At 49.7% G+C, this 24000-nt stretch overlaps 1 protein-coding gene across 1 annotated transcript in view; it reads right to left on the bottom strand.

Moving 5' to 3' along the window:
* The window catches only part of LOC308165046 (neuronal acetylcholine receptor subunit alpha-7), a gene marked incomplete at both ends in the record, with an annotated part of 45949 nt that overhangs the window by 20933 nt on the left and 1016 nt on the right, over positions 1 to 24000 (bottom strand). The window contains 5 exons of the mRNA XM_080539147.1: positions 345 to 424; positions 3427 to 3536; positions 9984 to 10028; positions 12915 to 13061; positions 16785 to 17239. Coding sequence (XP_080395273.1) covers positions 345 to 424; positions 3427 to 3536; positions 9984 to 10028; positions 12915 to 13061; positions 16785 to 17239 — 837 coding nt within the window. The remainder of the gene's footprint in view (positions 1 to 344; positions 425 to 3426; positions 3537 to 9983; positions 10029 to 12914; positions 13062 to 16784; positions 17240 to 24000) is intronic.

The raw sequence follows: 24000 nt of genomic DNA, 5'->3' as shown, positions 1-24000 counted from the left end.
TTAAATCACCCCACCCATGGCTGTTCTAGTGTTAAATGACCCCACCCATGGCTGTTCTAGTGTTAAATGACCCCACCCATGGCTGTTCTAGTGTTAAATGACCCCACCCATGGCTGTTCTCGTGTTAAATGACCCCACCCATGGCTGTTCTAGTGTTAATGACCCCACCCATGGCTGTTCTAGTGTTAAATGACCCCACCCATGAATGTTCTAGTGTTAAATGACCCCACCCATGGCTGTTCTAGTGTTAAATGACCCCACCCATGGCTGTTCTAGTGTTAAATGACCACACCCATGGCTGTTCTAGTGTTAAACAGATGGGGGGGGGGGGAGTAGGGTTTTACCTGGGGGCAGATACTGGCAGTAGCCGGTGGAGTTGACCAGGACGTTGGTGTGGAACGTGGCGTCGAACCTCTCGTCGGCGCTGCAGCGGACAGAAACAGATTAGCAGTTAGAGCTTTTATCTGCACATAACATCTAACCTTGTAGCGTTAGCGAGACAGCGAGACGGTAAAACGCTCTGGCAGCGTCAGCGATCTGGGCCGCCACCGCTGGGGCGAGAGCTGGGTAAATCACACATGCTCAGCGGAGCGCAAAACAAACAGCACGCGCGCAAATGTACACACATGCCGCCCACACCCACACCCACTCAGACTCAGACTCAGACTCAGACTCAGACACAGACACAGACACAGACACAGACACAGACACAGACACAGACACAGACACAGACACAGACACAGACACAGACACAGACACAGACACAGACACAGACACAGACACAGACACAGACACAGACACAGACACAGACACAGACACAGACACCGACACCGACACCGACACCGACACCGACACCGACACCGACACCGACACCGACACCGACACCGACACAGACACAGACACAGACACAGACACAGACACAGACACAGACACAGACACAGACACAGACACAGACACAGACACAGACACAGACACAGACACAGACACAGACACAGACACCGACACCGACACCGGCACCGGCACCGGCACCGGCACCGGCACCGGCACCGGCACCGACACCGACACCGACACAGACACAGACACAGACACAGACACAGACACAGACACAGACACAGACACAGACACAGACACAGACACAGACACCGACACCGACACAGACACAGACACAGACACAGACACAGACACAGACACAGACACAGACACAGACACAGACACAGACACAGACACAGACACAGACACAGACACAGACACAGACACAGACACAGACACAGACACAGACACCGACACCGACACAGACACCGACACCGACACAGACACAGACACCGACACAGACACAGACACAGACACAGACACAGACACAGACACAGACACAGACACAGACACAGACACAGACACAGACACAGACACAGACACAGACACAGACACAGACACAGACACCGACACCGACACCGACACCGACACCGACACCGACACCGACACCGACACCGACACCGACACCGACACCGACTCAGACTCAGACTCAGACTCAGACTCAGACTCAGACTCAGACTCAGACTCAGACTCAGACTCAGACACAGACACAGACACACACACACACACACACACACACACACAGACAGACGCAGACGCAGACGCAGACGCAGACACAGACACAGACACAGACACAGACACAGACACACAGACACAAACACAGACGCAGACGCAGACACAGACGCAGACACAGACACAGACACAGACACACACACCTCTCTCCCTCTCTCCAAGGCGCTCTCTCTCACTCTCTCCCACTAAAACACACATGCTCACAAATACACCCAAACTGTCAGTGAAGAGGTTACATCAGGATGTGAATGAGCAGCGGAGTCTTACTAAGTGCATGCAGATTCACCCGGCTCAGCTGCCTCACCGAACCCAAAGTTATGACAATTAACATGCACAAATGCACGCACCCACACACTCACACACACACACACACACACACACACACACAAACACACACACACACACACACACACACAGATCATTTATCAGTCTGGGCCTCTTGCCCAAATAAATCTATCTTCTTCTTCTACTGCGAACACAGCAGGACACAGTAATAACAACAGAAATACAGATGATAACATTGCTTCGTAAAAGGGTATTAGCTCTATGACTTGACCTCTACTTTCCTCTAAAACAAATGTTTAGGGGGCGACTGTGCCGCAGGAGGTAGAGCCGCCGTCTAATGATCGCAAGGTTGGCAGATCGGCGGTTCAAACCCCGGCTGGCCGAATGTCGAGTGTCCTTGGGCAAGACACTGAACCCCAAATTGCTCCCAGTGAGCGGGCCGGCCGGCGCCTTGCATGGTAGCTTGGCCGCCATTGGTGTGTGAATGTGTGTGTGAATGGGTGAATGAGAGGCCGTTGTAAAGCGCTTTGGATAAAGGCGCTATATAAGTGCAGTCCATTTACCATTTACCAAATGTGTTGTCTGTAACTGATCTGTGAACGCTAGCATGTTTAATAGGCAAGAACAACAGTAAGTAAGAACATATTAAGACGTACACTAGGGAAATACACTAATACAGTCCCCAAAAAAAGTTGAGTAAATAAAACCTATATTTCACCCAGACAAGAGCTAACGCTCTCGACTCCGACACGATCACCTCCCCGCTCGTTAAACATACGGAGGCCAGCGCATCTGACAGGTTTCTGGAACTCAGCCTGTGATCTGCCCTCCTTTTCTAAATGCTAATCAACCTCCTGCTCCTGAGGAGCTGGCATGCTTAATGAGCTATTGTTCTCAACTACGATTACTCACACACAGAGAGAGAGAGGCATATCCTGTCTAGCCTGGGAGACAGCTAGCTTATCTAAGACAGCTATGAAAGGCTCTATCATGTTGACGGTTTTAAATGAGGAAAAATAAATCATCACAGGAAAAAAGGAAGGCATTTTTTACCCATTTGATAGAGGGGGGTTAACGATATTAGACATACCACTTTAAGTTAAGTGTGTTGAGTGAATTGCAGTACAAAAATAAATCTAAATGAAAAAACTATTTTGACATTTCGCTCTTCTAACCGTTATGACCGTTTCCTGGAGAGCGTGTCGATGTTCCCACATTTCTAAGTAATCTAACTAATCCTAACCCTAACCCTAGCCCTAACCCTGACCCTAACCCTAACCCTAATACTGACCCTAACCATAACACTGACCCTAACCCTAACCCTAACCCTAACACTGACCCTAACCCTAACCCTAGTCCTAACCCTAACACTGAACTTAACCCTAACCCTAACCCTAGTCCTAACCCTAACACTGACCCTAACCCCAACCCTAACCCTAGTCCTGACCCTAACCCTATCCCTAGCCCACCTATGAAATATTAGAAACGTGGGACCATTGGGTTGTGGGAACATAGGGATGACCCCGTGTCCTGGCGTACCTGTTGTAGAGCAGGATGTCAGGCCTCCATATCTGGTTGTCGGGGAACCTCACGTTGGTCACTCCGGGGTAGTCAGTGTTGTTCCACTGAAGGTAGTAGTCAGTCCAGTACTGAGGGAGAGACACACAGACACAGATCTATGTCAACGTACATCTTCCAAGACTAAATACTTATTTAGTGAGCATTCGGATACGGTGCATATACTGCATTTGCGTTTCAGTTAGGGCACACCAATAACAAAGCAATAAATGAAACTGAAACCACAACTGTACATATCCTATTTTGTCTACAATATCATGTTTTGCACTATATCACTAATTGCACTTCTGGTTAGATGCTCATGCTAAAACTGCATTTCGTTGTCTGGTATTCATACTCTGCAATGACAACAAAGTTGAATCTAATCTAATCTAATGTAATCTAATACAGCCGTCCTAATATAATTGTCCTATCATAGTCCTACATAGAGAGGCAGAGCCATAGCAGACATCTTTTCACTCGGTGGTACCAAGACAGGTTAGATATCAGACTTTGGTGTTCAGCCCTCGTAACTCTACTGAATGCCCTGAAGGAAGACAGGCCCATAAAGCTGCCCTCTTCCTCTCCAAATTGAGTTAATTTCCCAAGCAGCACACCACAACCCCACAACCCCTCTCTCAATAGCGCCTTGGCCTTTAACTCCAGGGCCAGCCCTGGAATGTGATAATTGGCCCTGATTCCTTCCTGTAGTGACGGGGCCACTGTTGGTTTAAATGTGCCAGAATCAACAGTTGGGAACATCATCAGAAAGAGGAAAAAACCACTGGTGACCTTTTCGCAAACGGGCTGATAGGCCAAGGAAGACTTCTACAGTGGATGTCCGAAGAATGCTCACCATAGACCAAGAAAAAGAAAAAGAAAAAGAAAAGATACACTGGATCTATGGTGGAAAATGTAAGCACAACCCGGGCAACAATGGTTGCTTGCAAAAAAACATTTCCCCGTACCAGGCTCAAAGCAAGATAAAAACGATACTAATTCGACTGGTTACTCATTCTGGGCTAGAATGTTGATGTTATCTGGGTTAGAATGTTGATGTTCCCTGGGTTAGAATGTTGATGTTATCTGGGTTAGAATGTTGATGTTCCCTGGGTTAGAATGTTGATGTTCCCTGGGTTAGAATGTTGATGTTCCCTGGGTTAGAATGTTGATGTTATCTGGGTTAGAATGTTGATGTTATCTGGGTTAGAATGTTGATGTTATCTGGGTTAGAATGTTGATGTTCCCTGGGTTAGAATGTTGATGTTCCCTGGGTTAGAATGTTGATGTTATCTGGGTTAGAATGTTGATGTTCCCTGGGTTAGAATGTTGATGTTATCTGGGTTAGAATGTTGATGTTATCTGGGTTAGAATGTTGATGTTATCTGGGTTAGAATGTTGATGTTCCCTGGGTTAGAATGTTGATGTTCCCTGGGTTAGAATGTTGATGTTATCTGGGTTAGAATGTTGATGTTATCTGGGTTAGAATGTTGATGTTATCTGGGTTAGAATGTTGATGTTCCCTGGGTTAGAATGTTGATGTTATCTGGGTTAGAATGTTGATGTTATCTGGGTTAGAATGTTGATGTTCCCTGGGTTAGAATGTTGATGTTCGCTGGGTTAGAATGTTGATGTGGCCAAGGTGGAAATGCCCAATCTTAGCCAACATGTGGATGTTGGATGGAATTATGGCACAGAAATGGGCCAGATATGTTTAAGCCTTAAGCAACATGACCTGGACTAGGCCTTTCTGGCCCAGGTAACAAGGTTTGTTAGGGAAATATTTAAGTATCTAAATAGAAAATAGAAAAAAGGTAGCCTGGTTTCTTCAAATTGTTGTAGAAAAGGTATTAAATTATCTTTTGCAAAAGGAGAACAGTTTACAGCACGACAGACAAAGTCAAAGCCTTCTCAGAAACGTAAAGAGAGAGGGGAAAACATGGATTTTTATACACAGGTAACAGTCACGCCCTCGGGTAAGGTTCAAGCCAATCACAGGCATTTCCTGTCCGCATAACCTGGCTGACCTGGTCAGCTCCCAAATTTCGTTGTTTGGTACCTGTACTATATCAATGACAATAAAGACCATTCATTCATTCATAAGTGTACACTTAATAATAATAAGTGTACATTTAATAATTTCCCCCTATAGGTTGTACTGGGGCCACATTGGGATGCCGGTAGACCACAGATCTGGGCCGTGGTTTCTCTGCTGACTGGGTACTTTTCTGGCATGGTCCTCAGTCTCATAACCATCCTCTGGCACTGGGCAGGCAAGCTTAATTTACTTTCTGTGAGGCAAGAGTGGTCTCAATCAGATTACACAGAGAAAGGGTCCTTTAAATATTCTCTGCTTATCCTCTGCCAGAGGACACACTGTATTCCTCTAGACGACTGGCTTTGGGTAGAGAGGCATTGTGAGTTAACACTAGAACAGCCGTGCCCTTTTTACTACTAAAAGAGCCGCCTCTTTACAATGCGAAGCTGCTATTTACACACAACGACCACTAGTTGGCCGCTTGTAAATTAGTCTGCTTCCTACACAGATAAACTGCAAAATAGCTTCATACCAGTGGTGTAGTCTAGTTTTTTCTAGTGGGTATACTGTGATTTTGCCCTCCCAGTCAGAGCGACACCTGTCCCGTAGCGACACCCCATACGCACCACCACACTCACTTATGCATACAGTATGCATCTACACCAGTGTTTGCTGCCTTGGGGGGGGGGGGTGGCATGGACTGTACTTGTACATCAAGCTGCCTCACGCTACAGAAACAGGAGATAGGCTCCTGCCCCCTAAGGGCCGTTAGGCTCGAGAACCATCGGTTCTCAAGGCTACTTACGTGGTCTTGACTACATGTCCACTTTCTCACCTGGTTCTTGCTCTCTCTCTCTCTGGTGTGCCGACACCATCCTGCTCTCTCTCCTTCTCTCCCTCTCTATCCTCCTCTCTCCCTCTTTTGCTGTCACCCAAAAGGCAAATATAACAACCAGAGTATTTATAATTTAATAAGAGGTATACATTGAATACATATAAAATCATAACATCATTCTAATTGAATATTGGGTTGCTGTGGGCAATAGAGTCAGATACTGTCTTTAATTACTCTCTCACCTGTAAGAAAATCGTATGTCCAACTACAAAAAACAGACATTTCCAATGAGTGAGGGTTTGTTCCAATGCTTCAATCCACTGTCCATGTACTGTAAATATGCCATTATGGTATTACCATAAAGCCCAATTCTAGCAGAATAAGAAAGATTGTATATCTACTTTAAGTAAAATAATAAAGTGCCTCCAGTTAGCTCTTTAGCTGGCATGTGTGCAGCAGACTAGCTCATCTAATCACCTCTGAGCTAGCTAGCTAGCTTGCTAGTTCTTTGACACTATTATTCACACCATGAAACTATAATCAGACACTTGAATGAATGAATGAATTAATGAATTAATGAATGAATGAATGAATCGTCTTTATTGTCATTGCTACAGTACAGGTACCAAACAACGAAATTTAGGAGGGGTGGCTCCCCTGGTGTTAGGAAAGGGGAAAAAACACTTTTAAAAAAATCACAAGAAGGGAAGGAGCTGGTTTACATAAATAAAGGCTATGTACACTATCCACTATACTATACTGTACAGATAGACGACTAGGGTTGTCATATTGCACAATAGTGTTATTGCACATTTATTTAAAGTGTCGCAGTTTGCAGGCTTGAAATGTACATATTTGTGCCTCAGCACTACACCTGATTTTTTCAGTCCAGCTGGCTGGCGAAATGAGGGAGTGCTTCGCCAACCAATCAGGTAGCGGTATTGCCCTGCCTCCCCCTACCATCCTAGGTTTCGCAAATTCGCGGCCCGCCCACCCCAAGGCTCTGTAGGGGAAATACTGAGACTAGCATTCTGAACGACTGGTTATGTGATAACAAACATGTCAGAAAGTTCGAAGTAAGTGCTTCGTAACACAGGTCTACGGGGTGAATTTTATGAATGAAAGTGAAAGTTCTGTCACAAAACGCCGTTACGTATCCTCGCGCATTTTCTAGTGGGTATACGCAAATCCTTGGCCTTTCCTAGTGGGTATACGGCGTAGTCCTGCGTATCACGTAGACTACACCACTGCTTCATACTAGCTTATCCTGATGTGATTTAGAAAATGTAAGGATACTGGGTGGTAGGACGCACATATCTAGGACAAGTCATGAAAGGAGGTTCCTGAAATGTGATCGAGTAGTAGTTTGATCGAAATTTTACTCACAGGGGTCAACAAAAGTGAATACTAACAGTAAAGAATCTAAGCTCGTACCTTTAAGAGAAGAATCTCTCCTTAAGCCTCAACTCCCACACACAAGTACGTCTCATGGTCAGAAGTGGTGCGTATTAAATATTCTCTGTAAATTACCTAAGAGGAGAGACATCTGCTGGGGATGATATTTCCCTCATGTGGGCTATTTATGTTCTTTCATTTGTCTTATTTCTCCAGCTAGTCAAATCAGCGCCTCAGTCAGCCTGCATGAAACCTTTAAAGAGCCGCAGTAAAAGATGATGACATTTGGAAAGATACACACAGCCCCGGGCGTAGATATGTCTCCCCTGAAAAATAAACACTTCATAAACACCATCCGAATCGCTGAGCAGATCCCCTCTCTCAAAAAACAACATTGAGAGATCGTGACGTTAGAATTATAAGGTTCCATTTTGGTCAAAATTTAGTTTTTTACATTTTTAAAATGTTGACATTTTTGAGTTAGTAATTCATAAAATACAAAGGTTCCATCTCACAAAACATAACGGAATGTAAAAACGTTGACAGTCAATATCTCTGAACTACCCTAAACGGAGATAGAACCTTATCATTCTAAGATCACGACTGAGAGATGTGGGCGATTTGTGAAAGCATGTGCTCCAAACTCAATTAAGCCAAAAGACTATACGTCGGACTCCGAGCAATTTAGAGACAACAGGAGATGATTGGAAACATGTATGGCTGAGCCTGGGGGGGATGTTCGCTGAGGACCAGTGTGAGTGTAACAGATTAGAGCGAATTAGTATCTCCCCACTTTTTGGAAACAAAACTTGTTTAAAGAGCGTGGGAATTCTGGGGTTTCACATTGTTTGAACCTAATTAAATTTGGGCAGCAGTGTGAAATTAAACAGCTTTAAGAGTCCCCCCCTCCTTAAAAAAAAAACATACATTCTGTTTGAGCTTTGGCATTGACACTGGCTTTAACTGGGGTTTTCGGAAACAGCCTAGAGTCTGCACAAAAGATTGAGGGGAATAATTTACCATATAATACGATACGTGTTGCACCTGTGGTTGTTTGGCACCTTGTGTTTACAGTACATCCACACTTCCTGCATTCATTTGCTGAGCAATCTCTCCCGGAAGGTCTTGACGTGAGTCGTTACACGTCACCAGTTCATAGTAGTATCACACAGGTGTTTGAGAGGTGTCCTCCCTGTTGGTTTACTGTCTAGTTTAGTCTGTACCCTATCCTTTGGTCAGCCTATTTTGAAGACTGAGTTTCTCCCTTTGTATTTTCGTGACAAGTCCATGTTTTGTATATCTGCCTTCCTATAATCTTCTCAGTAAAGAGAACGTTTATTTAGCATTTGCTGGCCATCACCTGCTCATTATTCTGCACCTCACCTGGGTCAACACCTTTCAACAAACCCTGACACAAAGGGGAAGGTTATTACTATAGGTGAGTACTAGAAAAGGGCAGACACAGGTATTCAGAGAAGCTAGCACACCGTATCGACAGAGACAAGCTAGACAAAGCCTTTTAACTCCAGATGGAGGGACGAGAATGGAAATGCAATATGTGTGGTAGCAAGAGTCAATAGTGGTCCTTCTTCTCCACAATGAAGTTAGAGTCATCCCTCTGACAGTAATGTATGTAAGTCAAACTCAGCAATAGAAAAAGCCAATTCATTTTAGACAATTTGAGAGCCAAGTCGAAAAAAGGACTAGATCCTTTGGCTACGACCTTCAATTTTTTACTCCATCTAGACGGCGTTCCTTTGGCTTAGCCTGCCCATTTAGATCCATCTGTAATGGTCCCTGATAGCACATTTTAATTTTCTTAGTGTTCTGTTTGAATGAGAATCAGGGTTCTCACACCCTCTGAAACATCAAATTCAACCACCTTTCAAGGACTTTCAAGACTCAATTCCCTCAAATGCAAGGGCCCAACATGGCATAGTTTGAGACAGTGACTTTCAAAAATAAATATATTTTGAATTCCCCCTTTTTATTATTATTATTTCTTTTAATCCTTTTTTAGAGAGAGAGAGAGAGAGAGAGAGAGAGAGAGAGAGAGAGAGAGAGAGAGAGAGAGAGAGAGAGAGAGAGAGAGAGAGAGAGAGAGAGAGAGAGAGAGAGAGGGGAATTCAAGCACTTTCAATGACCCATGTCGATTTTCTAAAACTTTTAAGACCTTGATTTATTTTTCTCAAATTCACAAACATTCAAGGATTTCAAGGACCCGGGGGAACCCTGGAGAATCCTGACTGTTCAAGAGATGAAAGAGCTCACCAGCTGCAGCCAGATGTTGGTCGTCAGGACCTGGTTCTTCTCATCCTGTAAACAAACACAACAACAATCAGTGCCTGTCACCCGCATATGCAGATACACTATATGGACAAAAGTATCTGGACATAATTATGGTCTGGGCCTGTTTTCATGGTTTGGGCTAGGCCCCTTAGTTCCAGTGAAGGGAAATCTTAATGCTACACCATACAATGAGATTCTAGAGAATGGTATGCTTGCAACTTTGTGGCAACAGTTCGGGGAAGGCCCTTTCCTGTTTCAGCATGACAACACCCCCATACAGGGGGTCCATAATGACATGGTTTGCCGAGTTTGGTCTGGGAGAACTTGACTGGCCTGCACACAGAGCTCTGACCTCAACCCCATCCAACACCTTTGGGATGAAACGCCGACTGCGAGCCAGTCCTTCTCGCCCAACATCAGTACCCGACTTCATTAATGCTCTTGTGGCTGAATGGGAGCAAATCCCCGCAACCATATTCTAAAATCTAGTAGAAAGTCTACCCAGAAGAGTGGAAGCTGTTATAGCAGCAAAGGTGGGACCAAGTCCATATTAATGCCCGTGGTTTTGGAATGAGAAGTTCAACACGCACATAATGATGTCCGGGTGTACCAATACTTTTGTCCAAAAACATACTTTTGTCCATCTGCATATACAGTATCTGCATCTAATTTGTTGGTTCACCTGCTGCAGTTAATAAAAGTCTATCTCTGGGCTGACTTAAAACAGGAGTTTTTTGCCTTGTAATTTGTCTTGACCACGGCCGCTTTCCAATAAAGGGAGAATGAATATGAGTAATGAATAACGTCAGATTGATGAATGTCCAGCCTTTTAAAATCTGTTCACGTGCCGGTCGCAAACAACACTGCATCACAACACCAGCCAAGTACATTTCTATTAAAAGAATAATCTTACTGCTCAGAAACAACGGTCTGATGGCGTATAGCGGTAAACAGACCTGAGGTAAGATAGGGGTGTCTGTGGCGCAGGAGGTAGAGCTGGAGTCTAATGATCGCAAGGTTGGCAGATCGGCGGTTCGAGCCCCGGCTGGCCACATGTCGAAGTGTCCCTTGGACAAGACACTGAACCCCAAATTGCTCCCAATGAGCGGGCCGGCCGGTGCCTTGCATGGTAGCTTGCTGCCATTGGTGTGTGAATGGGTGTGTGAATGGGTGAATGAGAGGCCATTGTAAATGGGATAACATTGGAATAAGGCGCTACCGGTATATAAGTCAGTTCATTTTAGAAGCCTATGACAGTTTTAACTAGGGGATAGCTAGCTAGCTGGTCTGTGAGTGTAGGACTGGGGTAATGTAGCATAGCTAAAGTGGCACCAGTAGATCTGGGGGATTTGTTTCCTGTTTATTGACCAAACACTGCAGCCAAAACATGACACAGGTGACACAGGGGGATGTGATTGACTGTAGGACCGTGAATAACGGACACAGCCGCCACGGAGCTTTCACCAGACTCTGACACTATGTCTCGCCCCGCTATGTCTCACCCCCGTCCAGCAGAGGACAGACTGTGTGAGTCAGACTTTGATCTATCACAGGGAGAGACAGCTGAGGTCCACCTCAAACACAAAACCCACTAACAGCTGGGAGAGGAAACAGTTCCCGTGAACAACAAGACACAAAGAATAAAGGGGGGAATATAGGGGGAAATCGGGCCAAAATCGGCCAGATTATCTTTATGTGTGTACCAGGCAAGGCAAGGCAAGGCAAGGCAAGGCAACTTTATTTGTATAGCACATTTCATACAACAGGGGCAATTCAAAGTGCTTTACATGCATTATTTAAAAAATACAGCAAGGCTTAAGTCATGGAGGCAGAGATACTGTAGGCGCAAAGTAGTATCTCCGAGCAGACGGAGCGATGGAGTCAAGTGTGTACGACACGACAGAGTACTGGGTTCGAGGAGCCGCAGGAACACGTAACGAGGTATTGTAACGACCCAATCTACTACACTGTACTGTGCGACACACAGATGAACTCAGCGTGAGCCTTTCCCCTCCTCTGACAGCTCCGCCATAACGTCTCATCCTGTATGCAGCAGCCAGGATGTTTTTATCCGCCTCTGCCTCATTGTGGTGATGCTGCGATCCCACGGAGTAATGTGCGTGTCAGATGCCGAGTGTGACGCCGGAGATTAGATCTGTAGTTCCAGGCCTGCCCCGCCCCCCCCACTGCTAGTGCCCTGGCAGGGGGCCGTGAATCAAGACACACAGGGTAGTCAGCCAGAAGCCATGTGGGGGGGCGCAGTGAGCAGGAAACAACTGACACCCCGGGGGGCATGTTAATAGGGTTCACACAGCTCCCTCTCACACTGTGCGTCTGTGTGTGTGTGTGTGTGTGTGTGTGTGTGTGACAGCTCTGACACACGTGTGTGTGTTTGACATCAGCTCTCTCACACTTCGGTAGGGAAGATCTGATATAAGCCTCTCCGTCACAGATGTTGACAGTTTCTTGTCTGTGTGTGTGTGCGTGCGCGTGTGTATGCGTGCGTGCGCCTGTGCGTGCGTGCGTGTGTGTGTGTGTGTGTCTCTGTGTGTGTGCGTGCGTCTGTGCGTGCGTGCGTGTGTGTGCATGCGTGTGTGTGTGTGTCTGTGCATGCGTGGGTCCTTGCGTGCGTGCGTGTCTGTGCGTGAGTGTGTGTCTGTGTGTGTGTGCGTGCGTGTCCGTGTGCGTGTGTGTCCATGTGCATGTGTCCATGTGTGTGTGTGCGTGTGTGCGTGCGTGTGTGTCTGTGCGTGCGTGCGTCCTTGCGTGCGTGCGTGTCTGTGAGTGAGCGTGTCTGTGCATGCGTGCGTCCTTGCATGCGTGTGTGTCCGTGTGTGTGCGTGCGTGTCCGTGCGTGTCCGTGTGTGTGTGTGTGTGTATGTTGCCAGATGGCAGATGGTCCGTCAGACTCACCACGTCCATGATCTGCATGAGGCTGAAGCTGAACTTGACGCTGAGGGAGTGAGAGTCGTTGAACACGGGCCGCTCCAGGGGGTTGTAGTTCCTCATCAGGTCCTTATACAGCCGCCGCTGGTGCTGCCCCTGCAGGGACACTAGACACAGAGACACACACACACACACACACACACACACAGAGACACACACACACACACACACACACAGAGACGGAGACACACACACACACACACACAGAGACATACACACACACACACACAGAGACATACACACACACACACACACACACAGAGACATACACACGGAGACACACACAGAGACAAACACAGAGACATACACAGAGACATACACACACACACACAGAGAGACATACACACGGAGACACACACAGAGACACACACAGAGACACGGAGACGGAGACACACACACACACACAGACATACACACACACACACACACGGAGACGGAGACACACACACACACACAGAGAGACACACACAGAGACACACACAGAGACAGAGAGAGACAGAGACAGAGACATAGACAGAGACAGAGGCAGAGACACAGACACACACACACACACACACACACACAGAGACACAGACACAGAGACAGAGACAGGGACAGACACAGAGACACACACACATGCGCACGCATGCACACACACACATATTTCAGAATTATGTTAAGCAGTTCCATGAAACAATCTTTTCCCCCCTGGACTACAAATGTTTCCCCTTCAGCTGATCCACATCTGGGTCTACATCACACATCTGGGTGCAGCTTTGTGTCTCTCCTCCCCTACTGAAGAAAGGCTTTGGGTAAGGGATTTCTGTATGACTCATGACTGGTATTTTAAATATTCCAGTTCTAACTCTTTCTTTTGTCTAGCTGTTTAGCAACATACTTTATTATACAACAGTTAGTTCCGACCAAGTAATTTGATTGGACAAGAGGCATTCCATGAGTGCTGATATACAGTATAACAGCACTGGGACTTTTAACTACGTATATGTATCACTCCGAAATGACCGTTAATCCAAAGTGGCTAGCCTGCAGATGTTTGTGTTCAGGTTACTAGGCAACAGTCCAGTTGCGGAACAATTTTTTGTTGACGGAGCCAAAATAAATGATTAAATAAAGAAACAAATCATAATCTGTTGTCATTTATTACTGTTAACCAATAAATTGCGCTGTAGAACTGTTGTACAACTAAGCTCACAAGACGAAGAGAGTGCTGTTATACTGAATCGCCGTGCTGATATTCAGTATAACAGCACTCCCTCTCGTGTGATATTCAGTATAACAGCACTCCCTCTCGTGTGATATTCAGTATAACAGCACTCCCTCTCTGTGATATTCAGTATAACAGCACTCCCTCTCGTGTGATATTGCTTAATTATATTACATGTTTCTCTTCGTCTTGTGAGCTTAGTTGTACTGTTGTACAACTGATTGTACCTGATTATTCCACATGTCGGTGTTGCTCACAATCGGTATGTCGATTGTCAGTTATAGTCTGGTACTCTATGTTTTTACTAGAGACACTTAACTTGACTTTTTATCTTCTTCTTCGGCGTATGGGTAGTTGTTTTTCCTCTCCACTCCACCAGGCTCGGGGCCGAGGGGCTACCCTTTTACCACCCCGAGACCTGGTTGAGGGGCTCACCCGGGCTATATTTCTGGACACCCCTCCAGAAGCCACGTCATCGTCTCGTCATCTAATACCGACAGACCATGCATCCCGTTGGGTGGGTGGTACACCGGGCAATCCAGGATAATATGGTCTGCGGTTTGGTCCTCTGCGCCACACTCGCACGACGCATTTGGGGCCAAGCCCCATCTGTGCATTGATGAGCGGAAACGCCCGACGCCGGTCCGGAGACGATTGAGCCTCACCCAGGATAGCCTTGGCAAGTCCATCCCGAGGGGCTCAGCGCCGGCGACTGGGATGTGGTCGCGGAGTTTGGAGGTGTTAGCCTCCCACTCCGCGCGCCACATATAATCCGCCCATCCTGCCGCACTGATGTTGAGATCTCTGCATTGCTGCCTGAGATCCTGTGCGGCAGGCACAAATGGGTGTCTCGACTTGAGACGCCGGGAGGGCTCCGCTGTTATAGTGAGCCTATCATGGAGCAGATGGTTATTAAGCTCCGCGGCCCGGCAGGCGAGACGTGCTGTGGCTCCCATGCGGCGGAGGCCTGCGGGCTGGATGCCTGCTAGGATGGGAAGGTTGTCCACGGGGGTAGGACGCAGGCATCCTGTCACAATGCGCAAGGCTTCGTTTATAGGCGAGTCGATGAGGCGGGTGTGGGCACTGCGACACCATACTGGGGCGCAGTATTCACTAGTTGAATAAACGAGGGCTAGGGCTGCCGTGCGCAAGGTCCTTGCGCCGGCGCCCCAGCCCGAGCCAACCAGTCGCCTCATCAACGCCACACGAGCTGTTAACTTCTTGCGCAGTGACTCGAGGTGTCGGCGAAACGTGAGCGTCCTGTCCAATGTCACGCCGAGATAGATTGGCTCAGCGGAACATGGCAGGGGAGTTCCATCTAGGTGTACTCTAAGCTCACGTTTAGCCTCCCTGTTGTTAAGGTGGAAGGCAGCCGACACCGTCTTTGCCTCGCTAAGCTTCAATCTCCATTTCCGGAAGTATGCCACTAGTGTCTGCATGTCCTGGCTCAGAATCCCCTCCACAGACTGCCAATTTCCAGCAGAGTACACCACTGCGAGGTCGTCTGCGTAGGCGTACTTCCGCGAGAGTGTGTTGGGCAGGTCATAGGTATAGATATTATAGAGGAGGGGGGCCAGGACCGATCCCTGAGGGACGCCGTTCTTAAGGCGTCGAAGCCTGCTTAGCTGTCCGCGACCGGTGGTGAGGGTAAAGCTGCGGTTACGGATGAGCTCCATGATCATTCTGACCATGTGCCTGTCCGGCAGCAGGCGGAGCAGCTTGCAGGAGAGGCCGCGATGCCATACGGTATCGTAGGCAGCCGTCAGGTCTATAAAGACGGCCCCGGCCTTCTTTTTTGCCGAAAAGCAATCCTCGATGTCTTGAGTCATAAGGGTGACTTGATCTACGGTCGACCTCCCGCGTCGGAACCCGGCCTGCTCACGTGGGAGCAGCGGGTCGACAATTGGTTCGATGCGGGCGTAGATGAGACGCTCGAGGATCTTGAAGGGGATGCATAACAGAGAGATGGGACGGTAACTCTTAGGGTCCCCTTCAGGCTTATTCGGTTTAGGGATCGCAACAACTAGGGCTCTTCGCCAGATTTTGGGGATCTTGAGTTGGCGCAAACAGGAAGTGAGGAACGCTCTCAGCCAGGACTTCAAGGCGGGTGCGGCATGGAGAATAAGCTCCGGGCAGATGGAATCAGGCCCCGGAGCTTTCCCTGGCTTTAGATGCTGGAGGGCAGCAGCGAACTCCTCCGGGGTGAATTCACCGGAGATGTAGTCACTGCTAGGTGTTGGGGCCCTCCAGAGGTCTGACACTTCTTTTGCCACAAGTCGAGACGACTCGCGGTCTTTGCCCTCGTATGACCCACTTTTCACAAATTGTGATGCGATTTTATTTGCAGAGATGGGGCAGTGACGGGGGGAGTGTCTGGACCTACCAGTGAGATTGTTCATGATACTCCATGCCTTACGGCTGGAGTGCGAGAAGTCGATGGAGTCAATGGCCTCCTCCCAGCGCTCCTGTCTTTTACGGCTGAGTCTTGACAGCAAGGCTGTTGCGAGCCTGTCCGACTCAGCTCCTGCAGGGGCCTGGAGGAAAGCACAGTGGAGCTTCTCACACTCCTCATCCCAACACGGTTTGTAGCTAATGCGACGTCCGCGTGGGATGGATTTTTTTGCCGCTTTCACCAACATGCCACAGAAGTCCCGGTACGCCTCATCCACGTTGTTAGAGTTAGGCGATGGGAGGTGCCTTGTGGATTTGTTGGTAAGGAGGCGGAAGCGTTTCCAGTCGGCCTTTCGGAAGTTCCACCGTTTCACTGGCTCACTCGGAACAAGGTTAACGAGTTTGGCCGTTGTTATCAGTGAGGGTCGATGTTGAGACCTCGGGAACTTTCCTAGCACACGTCTATCGGGGAGCCGGTTGTCAGCGCTGGCACTCGCGAATGCCAGGTCAGGGTTCGTCCCAGTGTTCCAACGACCGGAGCGGAAGCTGGCTGCGCCCTTGGGGTCGTACAACAGGGCCAGGCTGTTATTAGCTGCCCAGACAGCCAGGTTCTCTCCGTCGGGTGAGTTGGTGCGGTAGCCCCAGTCTTCATGCTGGCAATTGAAGTCACCAGCATAGATACAGGGGTGGGGGAACACTGGTAGACACACTGGTGTGATTCGCGAGGGTGGAGGTTTGTAGACGTTGATGATTTTTAGACCGGCAACGTCCACGCACAGCCACTCAATCTCCGAGTCAGCCGGGGATTGGTCAGCGAGAGTCCAGCTCAGCTTTTTATCTTGTGTAGATTGTACATTTATTATGTCTGTATGTCTGTAGTTTGTATGTTCAGGACCGCAGGAAGACTAGAGGTACATCCGTGTGCTTCTAATGGGGATCCTTAAATAAAATCAAATCTAAATCAAATCAACAGGACAAAGAAATATCAGCCCAACTGCCAGACACTGCTGCTCTTACACACTGAAACATAGACCACCCGACACTCGAATCATGACTCCAAATGGTATTTTCACCTCGATTGTGAGCGGACAATCACTACCTTTCACCGAGGAGGTGCTTTCCACTCAATTTCCCTAAGGGGTCTAAATTGGATCTGCTGATGTCATAATGATCATAAATTAAAGCTATTCAATTAGCTAGTCCCTTTCATACTGAGAGAGGTCCCGTGGCTAGCTCTAGGGAGGGAGGGATGTATGTGTGTGTGTGTGTGTGTGGGGGGGGGGGGGGTGTCCTAAGGGTATTGGGTCAATGTCTAGCTCTAGGGAGGGAGTGAGTGGGACACACACACACACACACACACACACACACACACACACACCCTGAGGGTATTGGGTCAATCTCTAGCTCTAGGGAGGGAGTGTGACACACACATCCTGAGGGTATTGGGTCAATGTCTAGCTCTAGGGAGGGAGTGAGTGTGTGTGGGTGGGGGTGTCCTGAGGGTATTGGGTCAATGTCTAGCTCTAGGGAGGGAGTGAGTGTGTGTGGGTGGGGGTGTCCTGAGGGTATTGGGTCAATGTCTAGCTCTAGGGAGGGAGTGAGTGGATGGCAGGTGGATACCAGCGCATTGCTGAGAGAATCCCACCAGCTATTCACCCCCCGACACCCATACGTTGTCTCTCAATCCCCTTCTTCTTGTCACTAAAGTTCTATCCTCTCTCAAACTGGGTCATGTTAACCCCCTTGCTCTGATAATACATGTAGGACCAATCAGACCCAGGAATCTGGATGTTGCATGGCGAAAATAGCTTAGCTTACTCTTCCAATCAGGTCAAGTTTCCTTGAATAAATAAAAGCGACTTGGAGAGACTGGATGGAATGGGCTTGATAAGGAAATACGGGTGTATAGTGATTTGGGGGGAGATTAAGAAGTCTTTTGAATGTATATATTTTACCTGCAATCAAGCGTATTATACGTCAGATGTCAAACAAGCAAGTCATATTCCTCTATTTCTCTGATTGTTTCTTCCCTCAGGTCACAGAATACACTGTTGTACTGTCTACGCCGGTATGTGGCTCTTGAGGTGTCGACTGCCTTTCGGATGTGCTGTAGCAATTCATATATATCGTTAGCCTCATAGCATAAAAGTCATATTTTGGCCAAATGTAGATATCTGCCTAACTCTCCTCTCCTAACACTGCTGATTCACTGGGCCTGAGGGTTCTATGACATCAGCCTATCAGAATGCTTGTTACATTCCAACATCACTATCTGCCCAAGTCATCTCTTTGACAGAGGCATGTTTGACACTACATACAAAGATGGCTCGGCTGACCACAAGTGAAGCGTGACTTAGGCAATTATGCTACGAGGCTAACGATATGTAAGAGAAACCCCCGTGGAACTCATGAAGACTGATAACTGAAGTGAGGCATGATGACGATAACAATGGGATGACCACAATTCTGACCAAGACCTTCTTATAATAGGAGGGAGGCAGTATGGGAAAAACAGAAAACACAAAAACAACAAGCAACAGATAACATGAGCACATAGAACACAGAGTTAACGAACGGGGAACACAGGGGAGGGGAGATGGTTAGGGGTAGGGGAGGTTGTATGCATGTCCAGGGGGGGAGGGGGGTGGCAGGGTTAGTGGAGATGGTTAGGGGTAGGGGAGGTTGTATGCATGGGTCTAATAGCAGACATCTGACTAACAAGGGAAGACAACATGAGAGACTCAGTTACTCAGAAAATGAGAATGTGCAAAAACAGCAATGTCACTAACTAACACTTGTCATTGCCACCTGAGAAGAACTCCTCTCTAAAAAAAAGCATGAGTGTCACTCGCCGTGTTAACTTAAACATTTAAACATGCAATAGTGGTTTCTCAAGATCATTGTCTATTTCAGGGATAACAGACAATATCTGAAATGTCACCAAATCAAACACAGCACACTCTCAGAGTGTCAGCAGCCTATTTTTGAGTTAAGGATGTTTGTCTCAAATAATTCTCTGATACATTTCTCTCACAACACGTGTTCTATGCAAATGAAGCATACTTATTTGACACAGAAATAGCACAACATGTGTAGCCTTCTATCCCCTCAACCACTGAACCGCATAAGGCTCCGGCTCAGGCGGAGACAGTGCGCAGCCTTCTGAGACATGGGTCTGGAGGCTAATCCGTTGTCAGTTAGTTTAGTCCCCTTTGCCGGGATGTGTTAGAACAATGCCTCGCAGTTATGTATCACATGTTATTCAGTGTAATTATTATTATGTAACGGAAATGATCTGCCTTATGTACTTTTGTATGTAGATTAGTAATAGTATACATATTCGAAGACATGAATGTAACTGTATGGGTTCATTAAGGTGTTCAATAACAAATCGAAAGAAAATGTAATGTAAGAAGTAGGCGAGCCTAATTTAAAACGTTAGAATGGACAGTGTGTCCAGTTCATGTCGACAAGCGTGTGTACAGGTGATATATTGAATATTAATTGAGGGGTGTAGTGCCGGAGGAAAAAGGAAAGACGTAGGCAACGTAATGATAACTGTTTAATCAAAACAACAACTTGTACTCTCAGTACAGGACCAGAAAATGGTTACCAAAACTCGTGTATCTAAACAGGAAGGTGCAACGTTAATAATCCTCCCCTCTGCCCCTAGTGCCAGAACTGGTTCCCTCCCACTACACAACCAACAGTAAGAGGAGAACATGAACCCATAATGTAGTCACTACACCAGCCCCCCCAGTGTTCACCTCAATATTGGAAATCCTCACGGCGAGGAGGGCGTATGGCCCGGCCCCTACGATCGTAGGTAAAGTCAGGAGGTGCGGGAGGAGGTGTGACATCGCCCATCACGTCCTCCTGCAGGGAAGGACGGGGGGCAGCGACGACCGGGGGCTCGCGAGCTGCGGGGGGTTGTCGGGGTCGGAGGGGGGAATGGCCAGGGCGCGGCAGGGGAGGTAGGACTGGAGGCCGGCCTCTGCGCGGTGGCAGGGCCAAGTCCAGGGGCAGTTCAAGGTCCAAGTGGGCCGGTTTGAGGCGATCAACGGACACACACTCAGGCCTACCCCCCATGTCAACCATGAAGTTCGTGGCTCCGGCCTCGATGACACGGAAAGGCCCGTCATAAGGAGGACGTAGTGGAGTCCTGTGGCCATCATGACGAATGAAAACGAACCTCGCTGAGTGCAGCTCCGGGGGCACCCTCGAAGTAGGGACACCATGCTGCGTAGTCGGGACCGGGACGAAGGTCCTGGCGCTGTCCAGCAGGGAGGCGCGCTGAGCGGCGGCGGACCAGGGCTCCGTTGACTTGGGAATGAAGTCACCGGGGACCCGCAGCGGCTGTCCAAACACCAGCTCAGCGGACGACGACTGGAGGTCCTCCTTAGGCGCTGTCCTGAGCCCCAGCATGACCCACGGCAGCTTGTCAAGCCAGTCGCTGTCCGTGAGGCTGGCTCGAAGGGCGGCCTTCATGGATCGATGGAAACGCTCACAGAGCCCGTTCGCCTGCGGGTGATAGGCGGTTGTGCGGTGGAGCTTGACCCCCAGATTCTCCGCCACCGCTGCCCACAGCTCTGAAGTAAACTGTGAGCCACGGTCAGAGGAGAGATCAGCAGGGGTGCCGTAGCGGGAGACCCACACCGCGATGAACGCCCGGGCCAGGTCGGGGGCTGTCGTTGAGGAGAGCGGAACTGCCTCCGGCCAGCGAGTCGTCCTGTCCACCATGGTAAAGAGATAGGTGTATCCGTGCGAGGGGGGCAGCGGCCCTACCAGGTCCACGTTTACATGATCGAACCTCCGCTCAGGCACAGAGAACTGCTCCAGGGGGGCCTTGACGTGTCGATGCACCTTGGCGCGCTGGCAGGCGATGCACGTGTCAACCCAGGCCCTCACATCCCTCTTGAGCCCATGCCAGACGAATTTCTCTGACACCAGCCGTGAGGACGGTTTCCTACCAGGGTGAGACAAGCCGTGTATCGCCTCGAAGGCGGGGCGCCTCCAGTTGGCGGGGACCACCGGTCGTGGCTGACCCATGGAGACGTCGCACAGGAGCGTGGCCCCTGCGTCACCGAAAACCACCTCTTCTAGGCGCAGTCCTGTGTCCGACAACTTGAGAGCCTGGACGGCGGGGTCGGCGGCCTGGTCTGCAGCCATGCGCGCGTAGTCCAAACCCAGTTGGACCGCACCAACCACCGCCCTGGAGAGACAATCCGCGACCTGGTTGGACTTCCCAGCAACGTGCTGGATGTCTGTGGTGAACTCGGATATGTAGGCGAGCTGGCGCTGTTGGCGGTCGGACCACGGCTCCGCCACCTTGGACATGGCGTGCGTGAGTGGCTTGTGGTCCACGTAGGCCGTAAACTCGCGGCCCTCCAGTAAAAAACGGAAGTGTCTGACAGCAAGCCACAGCCCGAGGAGCTCCCTGTCGAATGTGCTGTACCTTTGCTCTCTGGGAGACAGCTGGCGGCTGAAGAATGCAAGAGGCTGCCAGGCGTCCCCAACCCACTGTTCGTACACCGCTCCCACAGCAAAGTCAGAGGCGTCCGTGGTGAGAGCAGTGGGTGCCGAGGGCGAGGGGTGGGCCAACATGGCAGCGCGGGCCAGGGCCGCCTTGGTGTCCTGAAAGGCTTTGACACGCTCCGCCGTCCAGTCCACCGGCTGCTTCAGAGTCTTGCCCTTCTGGGCATCGTACAGAGGCCGCAGGATGTGAGCGATGTGGTGGAGGAAGCGATAGTAGAAGGTTACCATCCCGATGAACCCCTTGAGCTCGCTGATTGTGCTGGGGCGCGGGAAAGCAGCGACAGCTTCTACCTTCGAGGGGAGGGGGGTCACCCCCTCTGCGGAGACCCGGTGCCCGAGAAAGTCGATGGCGATCCGTCCGAACTCACACTTCGCCGGATTGACAATCAGCCCATGTTGGCTGAGCCGTGTGAAAAGGGCCCGGAGGTGGGACAGGTGCTCCTCCTCCGTGGTGCTCGCGACGAGGATGTCATCCAAGTAGACGAAGAGGAATGGTAGGTCCCGGAGCACCGAGTGCATGAGGCGTTGGAAGGTCTGCGCCGCGTTCTTCAGGCCGAACGGCATCCGCAGAAACTCGAAGAGCCCAAATGGCGTGATTACGGCCGTCTTAGGGACGTCCTCGGGGTGCACCGGCACCTGATGGTACCCCCGTACCAGGTCCACTTTGGAGAAGAAGCGTTTGCCTGCCAGGTTCGCTGAAAAGTCCTGGACATGTGGGACCGGGTAGCGGTCAGGCTTGGACGCGTCGTTGAGGCGGCGGTAGTCCCCACATGGGCGCCACCCGCCGTCTGACTTAGGGACGATGTGCAGGGGAGACGCCCAGGGGCTGCTCGAGCGCCGAACGATGCCCACCTGCTCCATATGCGCAAACTCCGCCCTGGCGATGGCCAGCTTCTCCGGGTTGAGGCGCCTGGCCCTGGCGTGGAGGGGAGGCCCCTCGGTCTCGATGTGGTGCTCCACTCCGTGTTTCACCGTGGGCGCGGAGAAGGTGGGCTTGGTAAGGTCGGGGAATTCGGCGAGCAGCCGAAGGTACTGGTCACTTTCGGCGAGCGTATTGGACCACCCGCTGTAGACCGCCTCCCCCTGCGTACAGGCGAATGAAGCGAAAGTCTGTGAGTTGACCAGGCGCCTGTTCCCCACGTCCACCAACAGGTTGTGGGCGCACAGAAAATCCGCACCAAGGAGGGGAAATGTGACAGCCGCTATGACAAAATCCCACGAAAAACATTGCCCTCCGAAGCACACGTCCACCGCCCTAGTGCCGTAAGAGCAGATAGGTGTGCCGTCCGCGCCTGCCAACTGCGGACCACGCTCCTCCTTCGCCATATCCGATCTCTCTGCCGGAATGATGCTCCACTGGGCACCTGTGTCACAAAGGAAACTGCGACCAGAGGCGGTGTCTTGTATGAAGAGCAGCCTGTTGGTGACGCCAGCGCTCAGGGCCACTACTGAGCGCCGGCCCCGCCGTTTCCCGTCGGTCCGAAGGTGCAGGGTGAGCGGCACCGTTTGGCCTTGGCGCCAAAAGTGGCGTGGTAGAAACAATGGCCCGCAGCGTTACCCTGCTGGCCAGAAGGTCTGGCGTCATCCTTCGCTCTCCTGCGACGGTCGGGTGGCGGGGCGGCCGCGGGAGCGAGCAGGTCGGGGGACCGTTGAGGCATGGCCAAGACGAACCGGTCCGCCTCCCTGGCCAGGGCGCGGGGCTCCATGATGGCGGTGTTGGCCAGCGCCATCCTAACTTGAGCTGGCAATGTGCGCATGAACAGCTCTGTGAAGAGGATCATGGGGTCTTCTGTACCGAGCAGGTTTAGCATCCTCTCCATGCTCGCAGAAGGCCTCTCGTCACCCAAGTCCGACATGGCAAATAGGCGACGCACCCTCTCCGCAGTGGACAGTTCAAATGTCTCTAGAAGCAGGGCCTTGAGG

This window comes from Nansenia antarctica (assembly GCF_963989245.1).
Source record: "Nansenia antarctica genome assembly, chromosome: 9".
In the NCBI taxonomy this organism is placed as follows: Eukaryota; Metazoa; Chordata; class Actinopteri; order Argentiniformes; family Microstomatidae; genus Nansenia; species Nansenia antarctica.
The sequence above is the reverse complement of the archived record's forward strand: the minus strand, read 5'-3'. Positions and strand labels throughout refer to the sequence as shown.